At 41.3% G+C, this 17,829-nt stretch overlaps 2 protein-coding genes across 3 annotated transcripts; one reads left to right on the plus strand and one right to left on the minus strand.

The window, feature by feature from the left end:
- The first annotated feature begins 6,971 nt into the window (after positions 1–6,971).
- On the plus strand, positions 6,972–9,839 carry chchd4a (coiled-coil-helix-coiled-coil-helix domain containing 4a). The gene is made up of 3 exons (XM_082532259.1): positions 6,972–7,153; positions 7,666–7,764; positions 8,741–9,839. Exons 1-3 carry the CDS (start codon positions 7,132–7,134, stop codon positions 9,070–9,072), a joined length of 453 nt encoding a protein of 150 aa, XP_082388385.1. The 5' UTR covers positions 6,972–7,131; the 3' UTR covers positions 9,073–9,839.
- LOC309706048 (netrin-4) lies at positions 9,230–15,820 on the minus strand. Of its 2 annotated transcripts, none has more exons than XM_082532258.1 (10): positions 15,301–15,820; positions 14,298–14,788; positions 13,901–14,221; positions 13,531–13,657; positions 12,866–13,054; positions 12,485–12,701; positions 12,274–12,401; positions 12,119–12,187; positions 11,835–12,005; positions 9,230–11,046 (listed from the first exon to the last, which is right to left on the minus strand). In XM_082532258.1, the coding sequence occupies exons 1-10, from the start codon at positions 15,422–15,424 to the stop codon at positions 10,910–10,912; spliced, it is 1,974 nt and encodes a 657-aa protein (XP_082388384.1). In that variant the 5' UTR covers positions 15,425–15,820; the 3' UTR covers positions 9,230–10,909. The 2 variants fall into 2 exon arrangements, with proteins under 2 accessions (XP_082388384.1, XP_082388383.1); XM_082532257.1 differs by having other exon boundaries at positions 12,485–12,681; positions 13,531–13,704.
- Between the last annotated feature and the right edge of the window lie 2,009 nt (positions 15,821–17,829).

The following is a 17,829-nucleotide window of genomic DNA, read 5'->3' on the forward strand; positions in this document are numbered from 1 at the left end:
CACTTGAGTTAAACTGGCAATGTGGCTAACTTAGAGAGAGAGCCACACACTGTTGTATGCACACCCACAGCCAATCTCGAGTTAACAGTTACCCTAACAAGCGTGTTTGGACTGTGGGAGGAAAGTAAAACCCACAGAGGTGTGGGGAGTCCTCAGCTGAACACATACTTTAAACCCTCTGGGCTTGTTCAAAATCACCCTTTCAGCTTGTTCGTGGCCAAAAGTGGCCACCAAAAGATTAGGTCTGTAATTTTTATTATTTTATGGGTTTTTTTTCCATTTTTTCTGCATAAAGCTTTTAACTAACTTCAGTTCTTTTCATAAATATAAAAGAATTTTTAAATTTAAATAACCCTTTAAACACCAGTTTGTCCACTGCACTAGCTGGAAGACAACCTCAAATCTCACAATTTTATATACAGTGGGACAAAAAATTATTTAGTCAGCCACCGATTGTGCAAGTTCCCCCACCTAAAATGATGACAGAGGTCAGTAATTTGCACCAGAGGTACACTTCAACTGTGAGAGACAGAATGTGGAAAAAAAATCCATGAATCCACATGGTAGGATTTGTAAAGAATTTATTCGTAAATCAGGGTGGAAAATAAGTATTTGGTCAGCTCAAACAAGGAAAATCTCTGGCTCTCACAGACCTGTAACGTCTTCTGTAAGAAGCTTTTCTGTCCCCCACTCGTTACCTGTATGAATGGCACCTGTTTGAACTCATCATCTGTATAAAAGACACCTGTCCACAGCCTCAAACAGTCAGACTCCAAACTCTGCCATGGCCAAGACCAAAGAGCTTTCGAAGGACACCAGGAAAAGTATTGTAGACCTGCACCAGACTGGGAAGAGTGAATCTACAATAGGCAAGCAGCTTGGTGTGAAAAAATCAACTGTGGGAGCAATCATCAGAAAATGGAAGACATACAAGACCACTGATAATCTCCCTCGATCTGGGGCTCCACGCAAGATCTCATCCCGTGGGGTCAAAATGATCATGAGAACGGTGAGCAAAGATCCCAGAACCACACGGGGGGACCTGGTGAATGACCTGCAGAGAGCTGGGACCAAAGTAACAAAGGTCACCATCAGTAACACACTACAACGGCAGGGAATCAAATCCCGCAGTGCCAGACGTGTTCCGCTGCTGAAGCCAGTGCATGTCCAGGCCCGTCTGAAGTTTGCCAGAGAGCACATGGATGATACAGCAGAGGATTGGGAGAATGTCATGTGGTCAGATGAAACCAAAGCAGAACTTTTTGGTATAAAATCAACTCGTCGTGTTTGGAGGAAGAAGAATACTGAGTTGCATCCCAAGAACACCATACCTACTGTGAAGCATGGGGGTGGAAACATCATGCTATGGGGCTGTTTTTCTGCCAAGGGGACAGGACGACTGATCCGTGTTAAGGACAGAATGAATGGGGCCATGTATCGTGAGATTTTGAGCCAAAACCTCCTTCCATCAGTGAGAACTTTGAAGATGAAACGAGGCTGGGTCTTCCAACATGACAATGATCTAAAACACACCGCCCGGGCAACAAAGGAGTGGCTCCGTAAGAAGCATTTGAAAGTCCTGGAGTGGCCTAGCCAGTCTCCAGACCTCAACCCCATAGAAAATCTGTGGCGGGAGTTGAAAGTCCGTGTTGCTCGGCGACAGCCCCAAAACATCACTGCTCTCGAGAAGATCTGCATGGAGGAATGGGCCAAAATACCAGCTACTGTGTGTGCAAACCTGGTAAAGACCTATAGTAAACGTTTGACCTCTGTTATTGCCAACAAAGGTTATGTTACAAAGTATTGAGTTGTATTTTTGTTATTGACCAAATACTTATTTTCCACCCTGATTTACCAATAAATTCTTTACAAATCCTACCATGTGGATTCATGGATTTTTTTTTCACATTCTGTCTCTCACAGTTGAAGTGTAGCTCTGGTGCAAATTACTGACCTCTGTCATCATTTTAAGTGGGGGAACTTGCACAATCGGTGGCTGACTAAATACTTTTTTGCCCCATTGTAATTGCATTGCTACTGAGATTTCTTGTATTATTAATAGTAGAGTCTGGGGCATGTAATTGATTCACATCAACATTGATTATAATGCATTGTTATTTTTGTGCAGGGAGAGCAAAAACATAAAAACTCCCTCTCAGCTTGTTCGTGGCCAAAAATGGCCACCCCTTGTTTACATTTACAAAATGCTATAAAATTCCTATTTAATAAGAAAAATTTCCACTTTTTTTGACTTGATTTTTTTTAGATTAGCATCAGTGCTGTTCATGAAAATCAAAATTTCATTCAAATTCAGAATTTTAACCCTTTAAATACCAGTTAGATCACATAATCCTAGGAACTCATAAATGGAAAAAATCATAAAACCACAATTCTTTTCCAAATAAAACATGCCATCTGATTTATTTTCTAACCATGGTGGAGGTTAGATGTATAGCAATAATTAAAAGTATCAATGAGTTTTATGCATCTTTGTTTTTTTGTGCAGTAACAGAAAACCAAAAAAACTCCCTCTCAGCTTGTTCATGGCCAAATATGGCCACCCCCTGTTTATATTTACAAAATACTATAAAATTAATATATATTAAAACATTTTTCTACTTTCGTTGACTTGATTTTTTAAATTAGCACCAGTCCTAGTCATGAAAACCAAAATATAATTCAAATTCAGATATTATACCCTTTGAATACCAGTCAGATTATGTATTATTATAGTAAAAATAGTAATAAAGTATAGTAATAGTAATAAAGTTCACATTTTTAGCATATGAATGGTGAAACCCAATATTTCTTTTTATCATCATTGCAGGTCAGTAACAGTAACAATGATTTATTTTTACTTTTTTTTAGGGGGTGGGGGGGGTGGGGGTTGAATGAATGGCCAAAAAGAAAATCACAAATGGTGTGTTAGTGGCCAGAAAGGCAGTTTAATGACCAAATAACCACTGAAATGACCAATAAAATGATCAAAATTTATATTCCAGTGTGTGCTTCTGTGTGCATCCTCATTAGCAGCAAGATGTGCTAACCACATTAGAGTGGTTTTTGTGGGCACACTTTCTACACCTGGTGCAAAGGGATGCTGTTCCAATCCTGGAGGTGCGCCTTTTGCACCTTCTTCTCATTTCGTTGGTGGGGTGTGGGTCACACTCTGGTTCAGACTACTGTATCTTGAGATCAATGGCAGAAGTGGCTGAGAATTAAGGAGAAGGGTGTCCTGCAATTGTTGAGGTCACCAGCATGTGTCCCAGCTCTCCCAGGATCACTCTTCATTTGTAGGTTGTAGAGGACTCCCCCACTTCAGTAAAGTTGTTTCCGGCGGGACAAAGGCATCATATCCCAAGACATCCAGGAGATTGGAGAAAAAGCCATCAGCCATCAGTTAGTTTTCTTTCTACAACTCGAGGTGCCAACATCCTCTCTAAGTTATCCAAGCAATATTTATGCCTATTGTAGTCCAGGATTGCTTCTTGCTTTCACGCATCCTTTATTCCCCATCACTGACTGCTGGTTCCTTGTGTGTTGCTGTCAAAAGAAGCACATTCCTCCGTTGCTTTGGCATGTGGGATATCGCCGTGGTAGTTTTGGTGAAGCCAAAGACAGACAACAAAATCTTCCTCTGTTGCAACTGGAGGAGCTGGGGAGGAAGCTCTGGGTTGTTTCCCCTGTGCCAGTTTTCATCTGAGGGGTTCCTCTGCCAAGGTGACCAAAGGAAAGACGTTGTCCTCGGAGCTCCTCCGTCAGTTGGAGTCTGAACCCCATGTCTTTTTTTTTACTTCCTGAGAACTTCCAGCGTTGTCATCCAACATGCTATGTATTGCTTTATTCTGGTGTAGGCTTTATCTCTACTTCACCTATAATCATCCAATCCTCACACCTTGGCCTCCCGTGCAGGTTTGTAAGGGTGCACAGGAGCTAAAAGATCTCCTTTGTTATAAAAAAAGTCAAAAGTAGATCTCAGGCTGCTAATGCAGGAAACTGCATACAGGGTGAGCCCTGGTTTGATACCAGTGGGTACTGGATTGTAGAGCAGTCTCTCTTCAGTAGTGGGACCCACATCGTTTTCCTTTCATGAGGGATCCACTCAGTCACCGGCTCCTCGGTCTCAGAAAATGCTCCTATGTTCTTTTCCATCAGCTGCTCGGCCTCCACCTCCATGCCCCCAACCCCAATCCTCCCCCAAAGAAGAGGATCCAGGCAATGGCTAGTACTCAACATCAGTGGTGATGCTGTCAGCCTCTTTGGAGATTGTCCCCTCATCTTCTGGAGAGGAACTTACTTCATCTTGGGCTGATGTCTTTTCTTCAAGGGCAGCTTGCTGTCCTTGCTCTCTGACCAGATCATACAGACAGTGCTTGAAGTAGTGATGACCTTCTTGCCATATTGCCAGAATAAATGATCTGGAAGCTGTTAGGCTTACTTACAGCAGTAGCACTGTCTGCACCTGCATAAACTCCAGGACACGTTTACAAACAGTGTTTGTTGTTGTTTGCGCTCCAGCTGCAGCTGCAGGTTTGAACTCTGCAAAATGTCCTGTGATTGGGGTTTTTTTTGTTTTTGTTTTTGTTTCTAGAGTTAATATTTTGGGTATGGTATCTTTTTATGAAAAATACAAGAGTAAAAGTGCTTTTAACAAAGCTCAATAGCCTGCATCCACAGAAATTCACTGCAGCCTATGTAATGTTTGATGTGTCATTATTTATTCCAGTCTATCTTGCAAATACATGTTTGTGCTGCAATGTCATGCACAAACACAAACTATTAGATCCTTAAGATCAAACCTATGTCAAAATTGTTTCATTATTTTGGTCCATTGGAGTGTGGTAAGCCATCAAAGGCTGCTACTAGAAACTCAGAATATTACATGAAATTGCTTGCTTGGCCAAAAATGGGTAAATGATGTAATTTGGTAAAAAAAACATTAAAAACTATAATTTTCATGTGTTGAGTTTAGAATGAAAGCAATTTTACCTAAATCGCATGATATAGTACTGTCAATAACAAGGAATCAAAAAAGGTGGTTATAATGGGTTTCAATTGGCCAAAAATGGCCACGATAGAGTCAAGAGGAACAATTTGGTGTATAGTGAATATTGTTGATATTATTAAGGAGCTGATGTTGAAAAGTAAAAAATCTGAAAAAAATACACACCTTTGGAAAGTTTCATTCCATTTGCATTAACAGAACGAAAATGGTTGAAAAAACTTTCAAAAGTGAAGTGGCCACAAATGGCCAGGATAGAGCCCAGAGGGATCAAGCTGACTCTTACTTGTAAGTGTCCCCTTTATACCCTCAATCATAAATATTTCTCAGTAAAATAGCATATATTTAAGAGATATTTAAGTTAAAATTTTGTAATTGCAGACCCAAAAAATTAAGGCCCCACTCACCAATGAAAATGCATAATGTGGACTATAATTCCATAAGGAAGTTGGAATCTTTAAGTTATCAGCCTTTTTCAGAAAATGAATTTGGTTCTTCCATCCAAAATCTAACAGAGCTCTATCTGTAGTTTTACATATACAAGGGTCAACATGCAGAGATTTTGCGATGAATGTTAGTCTTGAGATTCAGACTTTGAAAGCAGAATTCGTCCTTTTAATGACAAATCTTGTAGAAACCATGAGTTTAATCTTCTTCTTCTTCTTTTTTAAACTTTTTCTATTATGGGATTGAAGTTATTGAAACATTGCTGTGATTCATTAAGTTCAATATTAAGTTTTTCACAGGGATATGTGAGATAGAGTCAGTATTACAATCCTTCGTCCTAAGTCACATTTTCTTAAGCTTAAGAAAAAGACCAGAAGCTTTAGACAATGATTTTAACAAAAGAAATCTGTGAGTTATATTTAAAAAAACAAAAAAACAAAAACAATGTTGTGTTATTAGCAAGCTGACTAATGAAAATTGTCATTTTAGTGATGCCCTGTAAGTTGCTAGATTTTATATGAGACCACAGTAGCTGAGCAACAAGAAGAAAAAGTTACGATGAAATCAAATTGAATGAAATTATGATGTCTGGTGCCAAATTACACATCATATTAACTGTAATACAGCAGTTGGCATTGTTACATAACACTCTAACCGCGTTGCAAAAAAAGTCTCCAAAACCATGCTTTTTAAATAAATGGTGTAAAAACTGGTGTATACCTGTGTCAAAGGCCTATCTAAAAATTTAAAAACAGAATATAGCCATTATCTGGAAGTATGAGTAATCCAATAGATCCAAGGCAGTCTGATATTACTGGAAATATGTTTGTTAGGTAAAAAGCCAGGTTGCTCTTCATCAGTTATTGGTTATAATACCAATGTGATTTTCTGTCCAAAGTCAAGAGCCAAAATTTTGTAATCATTATTTGATAAGCGCATCGGACACCAGCTGTCAATTAAACGCAAATCTTTTTTTAGGTTTGGGAATTAGAGTAAACACTCCTTGAGTCATACTCCAGGGTTATGCACCAACTGATATGCGTTCATTAAACCGTTGCAATAAAAAAGGGAGCTCACTGGGGAGCAAATAATTTATAGAATGAGATGAAAGGCCACCTGTCCCCGGTGATGTATTATTTTCAGCCGTCTTACACAGTCTATGATTTCTTTAAGTGATAACGGAGCGCCACATAATTCCTTATCTTCCCGCTCAAGTTTGGGAGTGTTTTGTAAAGAGTTTAGAAAAGCCAGAGCATCACTCTCACACTATTTTGATGTATAAAGTTTTTTTTATATAATAAAATGAACAGAAATTAGATATAATTTTCGGGTTATCAGTTCAACTTCTTCTATTCTTAAACGAGTAACTGTTTTCAGTTTTGCATTATATTTTTCTAACCTAAGAAAGAGGAATTCTGCCGTCCTCTAGCCATCGTTTCCGAGACACCACAGATGCCCCTCCTTTATACGTTGTCTAGTCTTTTTTTTAAATCTTGTTTTGTAACGCATTTACAGAACACTTGAGTGACGTCATTACTGCGCGCCCGCGTGTGGTCGGGTCAGGCGTCTGGACGCCGGGTAGCTTGTCAAATGAAATCGTTTAATTTGCTAAATAGTCTTTCTCGCACTAGTCAACTTTGCTCCCGGAGGACGAGGCCCGACGAGCCGTAGCATCAGCAGACATGTCTTACTGCAGGCAGGAAGGTAATTTTTATCTTCTTTCATTCATTTTTGCTTCCATGGCTGAGCAATGTCACCGAGCGACCCACCACCACCATGCTAGGCTAACGTCTACACCCAGTGAGACCTTACTGTTTGTTACAGTATGTCAGGAAACCGGCCAGCCTCCTGCTATAGCCAACACAGCTTTCAAACAGATTGCAGTACTTTTTGACTTAATGTTGTGATTACTGCAGTAAAGTGCATGTAAAACAGTGACTGCGGTGCTGTTAAACAACTAGCAGTGTTGCTCTTGGTGCTGCCATGAGTTTCAAGCAGTAGGTGAAAAGCCAGTCACTGTCATACTTATTATAGCTTTTCACCTGTCCTTGTTCTTCAGTCAGCACATAATCTTCTCAGTTAATTTTCAAAGTGGAGCCAGTTGTTTCAGTCAGCAAGCCTTTACTTGTTGCAGCAATGTAAGATTATAAATGAAAGTCATAGGCCCAGTAACCCATTTCCTCGCGTTTTTGTGTTTTGCCTTGTTTTCATTTAAGGTAAAGATCGCATCATCTTTGTGACGAAGGAAGACCATGAGACACCCAGCAACGCTGAGCTGGTAGCGGATGACCCCAACGATCCATACGAGGAACAGGGTCAGTCTTTCAGACTGTATAGATGTGCTTTCCAAAAGAATAATTCGATTTATTTGCTGATGTGCAGTTGTTTGCTCTCCATAGTGTAGTGGTTTACACATTTGCCTGACAAATGAAAGATCCCTGGTTCATCTCCTGAGAAGAGACACAAATCCCTGTGGCGATACATCAGGAAGGGTTTATGATGTGAAAGGATCTACCCACTGTGGCAGGTTCTTGTGAATAAGGGTGCAGCTGATAGTAGCTTCTTCTTATTTAATGATTATAATACTGCAAGTTCTAAGCCACCCCTCATATCTTTATATTTTCCTTCCAAGGAGACAAAATTTCAAGTGGTCTTGATCAATAGTTCTCACAGTTTCAATGTTTTTCTTTGGAAATTGACAGCTTTTGACACTCATCTTCAGTCTAGACCTTGTACCTGACCATTTCAGAGGGTTTTGTATTCTTTTATTTTGTATGCTACTTAACGGTAACTTATAACTCATTTGAGTTAAAAAAAAAAAAAAAAAGAACCAATATGTTCTTTAAAAAAATGAAAGGAAGCTGGACAGAAAAGACGGATTAATTATCAGTACCCCCCCCCCCTTTTCTTTTTTTTAAATTTCTCAGATAACTTTTGTGAAAACCTTTATGCCGTAAACACAAGAATGTTTCTTTCTCTAAAGACCACCCCATATAAACAACATTAGACCCTCCCTGAGCACTAAATATCTGTGACTAATTAAGCAACAGTCAGATCTACTTTAGGTTATTTTGTAATGAATAGTTAATGAACAAGAGTGTGTGTATGTGACTCATTAGTAAAATACCATTTAGGCTTGGACACTGTGTGGCTCAGTTTTTTGTGATACTGTCCGCTAACAGCTACAGATCCAGATCTCTCTTGGTGATCTTGGTAGTGCAGGATGCACTACTTTAGTTTCATTAAACATTTAAGGTTTTCTGCTAACCTGCCACGCTCTGATGTCTTTAGGCCTCATCCTGCCAAATGGAGACATCAACTGGAACTGCCCGTGTCTGGGCGGGATGGCCAGCGGACCGTGCGGCTCTCAGTTTAAAGAGGCCTTCTCGTGCTTCCACTACAGTAAGGAAGAAGTGAAGGGTTCCGAGTGCATCGACCATTTCCGTAACATGCAGGAGTGCATGCAGAGGTACCCCGAGCTCTATCCCCAGGAGGCCGACAAAGACGAGTCCGCCACCCCGTCTGACAGTGCTGCCTTAACATCCGAGAGCGACTCTACTGCGGTCACCTCAGCTGTTTCGTCTGACAGCACCTCACCTACAGACGACCAGGCCGCCAGCTAGAGTTGATTAGGTCAGTGTTAGAGACTTGTCCAAAAGGAGCTCCAATTGGTCTCTTCTCCTCCTCAAGCCTTCAGAGAGGGACTATTGATACAGTTCTGACACTCACAGGAAATCGACGGGCCATCAGGAGAAGAATTTCAGAGAGACGTAGAGCGTGTACACAAATACGAGCTGCTTTATTGGCTGAACACTTAAGAAAAAAACCTAATTAAGTTATCTGATTATTGACAGTGGGCCAAGTGATTTGCTTCAGGGACATCAGCCGAAATGCTCATTTTTATGCAGTGCAAACATGACTTGTTGCTTGTTCTCACGCCAGTCAGAATTTCAGCATTTGTAACTGTATCCCGAGGTCAGTTGTGTAGGAGTATAACTAAGCATTTATATTAGTCCATCTAAGAAATCAGAGGTAGATCTTTTGATTTGAGTGACGCTCAGCTTTATTTTACCTCAGACAGGTTTTTCAGCACTTCAACTTGTTTTCCACCACTCGAGACCAAAGCAGAAATAATCGACAGGAAAGCTGTTGAAGCATCTGTGCTGTTTTAGATGTTCTGTTTCTGACTTGTTGGCATCATGTATAAACCTACTGAGTCTCCATCTATAACTGTTAGTTTGGTCATCTCTTCCGTTAGTTTTCTATCTGGCCTGTCATATTTACCTGTGAATGCATTAATGTTTTTGTCATGTTAATGCAATCACGAGTCTTCAGTTGAATGCTGTGGTCACCACTCGTGGTTTTTCCAGATTAAAATGATTGCCTGACATTTTCAATCTCCGTTTTACTTTCATTCTAAAGAGAGAGGGCAGTGTCCCAGTTTCTTGTAGGATAAACATTTATATTTATTAGACAGTCGGCTGTGCTCATTCTTCAATGCTCAGATTTAACAAGGTGCTGGCAGTGTCCCAGAGTTTTGCGTTTTTTATTGACATCATAATTTTACGCAGTTGTTGCAGGTTGATAAGCGCAACATTCACATTTGGCTGCACTCTGGTGGCTCTGCAGGCCACTGACGCACTTACTTCAGCTCATTGCCATGAAAGCAGGCTAAAATTATATGGACTTTGTTGTCCTGCTTAACGTAGCTATTAAAAGATGAGTAAACTGAAATGATAAGGGGGTGCAGGTGGTCATTACTTTACAACATTACTGGAGTAGGCTGTGGCATTTGAAATTTTGCTCAAATGGAACTAAAAGATATCAATAATCACCCCCCCACACAGTACACCCCTGAATTATAGATCCATGGGTTCACGTCAGATCACCTGGCTCATGTTCAGAGTCACTAAAACCACTGCTATGCTTAAACTGCAGCAGGTCTTCCTGCATATCTATCTGCATATCTAAATTCACAGAGTCCAAGCCACATGATTGGCTGATGAAATATTTTCTATATGAGCAGGTATAGCTGATGACGTGCCTGATGTTTCTATGTTAATTGCAGTATTTCACACTTGGTTTTCTGCTAATTAAATAAAAGGAGATGTAGTATTACAGGAAGATTTGTTAGCTTAACAAATCAAAGTATTTTTGCAGTAGCTATCCAGATCCAAAATGAATCTGACTATAAGGGGAAAAAACAAGCAAAAATAAAATCAACTATTTATACAAATTAGGTCTTTAACATCAAGTACAGCACCTTAAGTCAGACCACTTTAACATCCATTCATTCTCTTATGCACATGTTGGATGCTTCTCTTCAGTTATGAAGCCTCAACGAGCTGGACACGTTTGACTCCTGGATTTTCAGTCCACTATCTGAATTGGTCACTCACTCATGAGTATCTTGTAGAATCCTTCTGGATTGCATTCCTCCTCATATTTAGATCATATGGATCAGCGGCATCCATTTCTCAGGCTGTTTGATACAATCAGACCTACACGAGGTGTCCATGGAACCACGACGCTCTGCATAGTGATGAGCAAACGGCCCGTTGCACGCTCCTCTTTGCCTGCAAGCAGGTACTCCATACCTGCGAGAGAAAAAAAATATAAACATACTGTATATGGATTCAATCTAAAACGTGAGTATTTTTATTGCAGGGATCTCAAACTCAGTGGGCCACATATGAAAGAAATCTGTCAGCATGACAGTTTGGGCTTGAATTGCCCAGATGTTAATTATAAAGCAGAATGTTTTTGTTAATTAATTTTATTTATTTGTTTAAAAATGTAAAAAACCCCAAAACAAAACCATTTTTATAAAATGTTTATATTAGATTGTGATGAATGGTAGATTATCTGTCATGTAATTGTTTATGAAGCTTATGCATAATAAGGAACATCTGTATATTCATTACACCATTTCCACTTCCTACCGCTGTGAAACTCAATGCTGACATCGTTGCTCTAGTCCAGTCATCTTCCTTCAAACCAGTCAGCCTCCCCTCTGTGTACTTTAAATCTTTCATTTTCCCTTCTGGACTCCTTCGTGCAACCCACCTCCTCGCCATCTCTGCCTCACACAAGTCCCTTCATCCAAGCCTCCATCATTTCGTCACCACCACTATCAGTGTCTAGACTTCTGGGCGTCCTGCCCTAATGGCTATCACTACTGGGATTTCATTCTGCTGTTATTGGGGCATCAGAGTCTAATCACCAAATAGCATAATTGGATTCTATATATCAATAAGTCATATTCTTAGTATTGATATAAGTATTGGAGTCTTCTAGGTTTAACCTCCCTGCTTTATTGTTATTGATGGGGGATAATAGTTGGTTTTGCAGATGCCTTTTAAGATTTGCTTGAAACATTTCTTACCTGGGTTTAATATGGGGCATGTGCAGCCACGGCTGGTCCAGGACAGAGGATAGATGCTGGCGGTTCCTAAGCGCAGCGCCACCTGACCTGATCGAAGGACCTTGCGAACTTTGACGTGTACTTCGGCATGGCTGCCTTTGTCATGAGCAGACAACACATTGGCCTTGATGACTGTAACAGGCCACAAAGAAAGAAAACAGAGAGATCATTCTGAACCTTAAACCAAACTGTAGATGTATGTGATGTTTTTTAATCAAGTGAAGGCTGGACCTTTTGTTGCTTACCATAATCATGTTTGGTCTTACAGAGCTCAGACGCACTTCTCAGCTTTTTCTCTTTACAGCTACACTTCCCTGTGTATAGAAACAGAGTTATGCTCTGTATATAGGAGAAAAATGGTTGAACCAGTGTTATTCATCATAATGCAGATTAACATCACCTGTGTAATGCAGAGCAGAGACTGTGAGCTCCTGAGACAAGTGTGCTTCTTCTTCAGTTGGCAAAAAATGATCCAAATCAGGTATTTTCCCACCAATGGGCACATTTAACATTTGCTTATTTGTGTAGCTGTAAAAGTGGAATAAAGCATGTGATGGTTGCCAATTACTCATCATTCATTAAATTTAGTCTGATAAGTGAAAAATATCTACCTGTGGAGACACTGGCCAGTGAATGGATCACATTGGTGGGGGCATGTGCAAGGTTTGCATCCCTCCCCTCCAAAGCCCCAGTAGCCAGGTAGACAGTGGCTGCAGCTTGTGCCCCCTACACCAGATTTACAGTGGCACTGGCCACTCCTAGCGTGGCACCAGGGTTCCTCCTTTCCAGGTGGAGAAGGGAAAGAACCCTGAGGATCACACCAGCAGCCTGAGTGACAAAAGTTAATTAAAACAGTTAGAAAAGTACCAGCAGATGGAGCTATAGCATTTGTAAGCTTCCCCAATGTTGAATCTCTTTTACTAATAACAGCTATAGACATGTCAGCCAACCCAATGCCACAGTAAAACACGCCTCTGCCTTTTGACTCTTACGTGTGCACGTGTGGGGGGAGCTGAGGGGCAGGGATGGGCGGCGGTGGTAGCCATAGCGACAGCGATGGCATCTACGCCCCGCTGTGTTGTGCTGGCAGTCCTCACACACACCCCCACTGAGTCTGCCAGAGGAAAGCCATGCCCGCTGAGAGAAGTGGCAGGTAGCTGCGTGACCATGGCACTCACACTCTTTGGTTGTGAGGATGTGTGATGTCACAGCGATCAGGATGAGAGAGATGAGAGAAAGTGAACAGGTAACACGCTTAGCATGGTCCAATTTAAAATTAAAGTAACCAAGACATTCAACTGTGTATTTAATTTAAAAGGTTTGGACTGCATTAATTTTTTTAGGCAAGTGAACACGATTGCTTCTTGTCTTAGTCATTCACACTCACACACAAATAACCATGCATGTTACTACCCTCCCATCTGGAGCAATGCTTGGTCCAGTATCTTGGCCAGGAGGAGTTGGGGTTTGCACCACCAACTCTGCAACTAGTAGACAACCTGCAATCCATCACATCCTCTAACTATTCACATCTCCCCCCCCCCCCCCCCCCCCCCCCATGCTTCAAAATCTTCTCTCCTCTCTGTTATTTTCCTTTGTCAGCAAAACAGCATCTCACATACGTAACAGCTGTACAAAGCTGCTGTTGGTTACTTACTCTGGCATGAGTTGGCCTCCCCACTGCTTCCATTGGCAGGCCTCCAAGGTTGATCATTGTAGAGCGGGGCGCACTTGTCACAGTGATCTCCAGCTGTGTGGTGAGTACACAGACACCTACCAAACACCTGGAAGACACATCTTCATCTACATTTGATTTTGTTGCAGATGCCTGCTGTACAAAGAACCATAAAATATGTCAAGGCTTAATGTAAAGTGTCAATTTAAAGGACCTTTAACTGTGACCTAATCTAATCTCTTTAAACCAATATTCTGAATGTGTAATTAATTATTTTTGTACCTTTTTCACTTCAGGGTTTTATCTTTTCCTTTTGATACAAGCATACATACATGCAGGATAAAATGCTCACCATGTTACTGTCCTCTGTTTCCTTGTTTCCATTGTTGTGTGGTACACAATACTCAGCATGTCCATGGCACAGGCAGGTGCCTCTTGCCAGTAAAGTATAAATAGCATAAGGTGCTGAAGCAGAATTTTCTGAACTGGACGGGGGGCTGTGGACTGAGGATGTGATGCTTGTCCAGCGTCCTGGGGGGGTCAGAGCTGGGCTACAGGTCTGGAATTTTAGCAGTCTGACACGGAGATTTGTGATGGTCAGGTGAGAGAGGGCCTCTGGACTGTAGGGGTCGAGTGTCATAGCACTGCTGGGGTTTAGAGTACGTAATATGACCTAGAAGGAGAAACATAGCTTTAAACTGCACTGAATGAAACATTTGCACAATGCATTATATCCAAATATCCTCTACCTCTCCACCCGTGCAGGGTGCAGCATCAGTATAGCGGGATGTACACGGTGACCCTGGCTGATTGAAGTCATCAGGCAAACCGAATTCTAAGCTGCAATTATACGCAAAAACCTTTAAAGCTTCCCACGTCTTTCCAAAGTCCACTGAGCGTTCAATGGCCATGGCAGCAGGCCGCGGTGACTTGAACACCAAAACCAAGTGAGTAAGACAGAATTTCGTTTCCAGGTCTAAACGTATCTCATCCTGCTGCCCCCGCATGGTTCTACGTCCACCTGATGCCCACCAGGTATCTGGATGCAAGAAAGGGTCATCAGTCATGTGAAGAGCTGGGTGAGGATCCTGAGAGCAGGCCTGAGGACTGACAGAAGGTTGGGGACACAGAGGATGCTGGGATGTGCTGTTCCCACAGCAGTTTGAGAGGGTGAACAGGGTCCTGCCACTTGCCAGGTTTCCTATGGGTGGACTACAGGCACGGTCCAGGCAACTAGAAACTGAGGCAGAGGGTGAATGAGAGTCAGTGAGAGTGTGAGACAGTAGTGGAAAATGTTTATTCCATGACTGAGCAATACAGATCGTTCTTTTGATCTGCCGATGTCCGTGCTGCCAGTGCATTTTCCAACACATGGCATTGCGGACAAAGCCAAAGTGCTGCTCATTACGTTTTCCATGAATATTTAATTTGCCTGACCGCTGTGCTGTCACAGAATCCTGTCCTGCCCTCCCGACTGGACAGCGCTAAGACTCGGGTTACATGTAATGGAAGGACACAAAGCTGTCAGACTATCAAATGCATCAGGAGCGAGCGTAACTTTTGCTTTACGTTTGGGACAAGATCTAAAAACACAGCGAGTTCTTCAGTGTCATAGAAATTTACGTTCTTTACAATAACTCGGTAACCTAAAACATAACCCGAAATAGAGGGCACAAGGTCGCTGCTGATTTTTTTTACTTTTATTTTTTTTTAGAAATAAGAGCATCACTGCAAACGGATGATGCGCCTCACCTGCTTCGCTGCCGCGCATCACAACCAAAAATAGCCAACCGAGAGCCACCAGCATCAGATGTCGAGATGTCCCGAGCATATTAGACAGCGTTGTCCTCGTTCCTGCTGTGTTTACAACATGCATGGTGCGTCACACGCTTCCCCGCAGAGGTGGGTTCCAACATAATGTGTGCCCTAATTAACAGTCCAACTCATTTCTTTGGCTAATTACGCAATGCGCAAAGTGTCCAGATAAATCCAAGAGTAAGTAATTTTTTTCTCCCTCGATGTCCTTCCAGACGTCTGAGGCCCAGTTCATCGTCAGGGACGGCTTTCTCGAACAGATGCGGACTGTGCGTTTCAGGTGCACCAAATGAGAAGTCAGTCTTTCGGCAGCGAATTTAAAGCGAAATATTGCTAATTTGCACGTGATAGACCTTTCATGTCCTCCTTACTGCTCCAACTAAAATGCAAATAAACTCAAGTAAACATTTCCACGAATATCCATCCAATGCGACATCTGTGTGCACCGCCCAAGTCCAAAGCTCCATGCATTTATGCACAGAGGAGTGTTGGCTCTATTTATGGATCTCCTCCACCCACCCACCCACACGCACACACAAATAAAACACCCCTATTTTACTTCAATCTGCCAATCTTTTATCCACATTGTGGTGTGTCGTGCGCTCTAGGGAAGGGACGTGCGATTTCAATGTCAGTCAGTCTCACACACGAGCTAAACCAGGTCCCCTCACTAACCTTAATAGGGCTATTTAATTACTTTATCTGCTTCTGCCCCTTTGTTTTTCAGTAGCATTAATTCCAAGTCATAATGCTCTTTGAAGTCTGTAGCGGGAAGAAATGGGGAGTGGGGAGCCAAGAATACTCCTTCGTGCAGTTATTTGCAGCTTGATGGACATTATGGCAACAAAAGGAACGTTCATGCAAATGAGAAGGACAAGAAAAGAGCAATTCTTCTTTAAAAACCGGCTGCCTGAATAGATTACAGTGACGTTTTTCTTTTTAACACTGGAATATAAACACATGTTCTGGTACTTAAAAAACATACCGTACAGTTCTTCGCTGAGCTTGATGCATTTTCTCTTCCTGGCGCGCACACACACAACAAATTGGGACAATAAACACAATGTCTCCTCAGTTTTATGGCTTAACTTCAAATAAAGGGGCGCTCGGAAAATCGGAAGAGACGCACAGAATTGGATTGGTTTCCATAAACGTCCCCAGTGACATAGAAAGTGTTTGTAGGACTGCCTGCCTGGTTGTGTGAAGTCAAAAAAAAAAAAAATGGAATTAGAAAGATTAGCATGGACCAGCCATGATGTATTATTTTTGTTACCTTCAGGAAAATGACAGTTAATTTTCATTTTACCTCTACAATGCACAACTCTGTTGCTTGTGAAGCTCGCACACAAGAATTTCACTCACATGTGCTGTACCAATGTACCTGCACATGTGATGTGACAATAAAAGTGATTTGATTTGATTTGATAATCCTTGAAAGCGCATTTCCTGTCCTTTATGTCTGGATTTAGAATATTCGAGATGACATTATTTATGATCATTTATTTACATTTAAGAATATATTTCTCTTTTAATACAAATATAGAGAGCTTACTCAATATGGACAAAAAAATCTATTTACATTTGTTAATGCAAAGTCAACTATGTCACCAAATTTCATAGGAAGTTATTATCCATGAAGAAATCTGCGTCATCTGTCTCCCTCAAAATGACTGACAGAGTTTTCCTAGCCCACCTGACTGTGTGTGATATTTTAAACTGGGAGCCATTGCGTTGCAATAAATACTTCTAGCCATTAAAACAGTGCAGACCCCCACCAATGTGTTTTGAACCTTGAAGCCAAAATGAGCAGTTAAAGGCAATTTACTTGCAGTGGTGATTGCTTGTTGCTCTTTAAAATGTTTTATAGCTCTGCTGCAAACTTTTACCTCAAACCTACAATTTTCAAGCCTTTTTCAAAATGATAACACTCAGACACAATAAGAACTTGTGCTAGAGCCAACTATACCACAGCAATGATTTGACTCTATGCTATATCCATTACCCGTTCTCCTCAAACGCACAAATCCACACGGACACCTGTGAAAAGATGTGAAATCAACTGCATGTGTGCTGTTAATGCAGAACCGACTCTAAATTGTGCTAAAGCAGTCATAGACTACAGCATGTCTGTGTGTCTCCAGCATTACCAGATAACAGCAAATCCCTCATAAATGGCATTGCCCTAATCTCTCATAAAACTATTCTTAGCATGTAGTGCACTGCTGGAGTAAAACGAAAGGAGAAACCGTGAGATGTGTGATGTAGGCCAGCCTCTCAGGCTTTATTGTGTACAGGCCCGCCAGGCACGAGCTGCTCTCAGAGTGGAAAGCAAGAGGAAAGAGAGATGAAAGAGTGAAGGAAGAAATTTACAACAGATATAGATGAAGTGACATCCATCTGAGATTTTTTTTACAGCATTTTTTGCAAATAATGTTTTGACAATAAAAATGATCATTCTGCTGTTCG

The sequence above is a fragment of the Aulonocara stuartgranti genome (genome assembly GCF_965226115.1).
Source record: "Aulonocara stuartgranti genome assembly, chromosome: 5".
In the NCBI taxonomy this organism is placed as follows: domain Eukaryota; kingdom Metazoa; phylum Chordata; class Actinopteri; order Cichliformes; family Cichlidae; genus Aulonocara; species Aulonocara stuartgranti.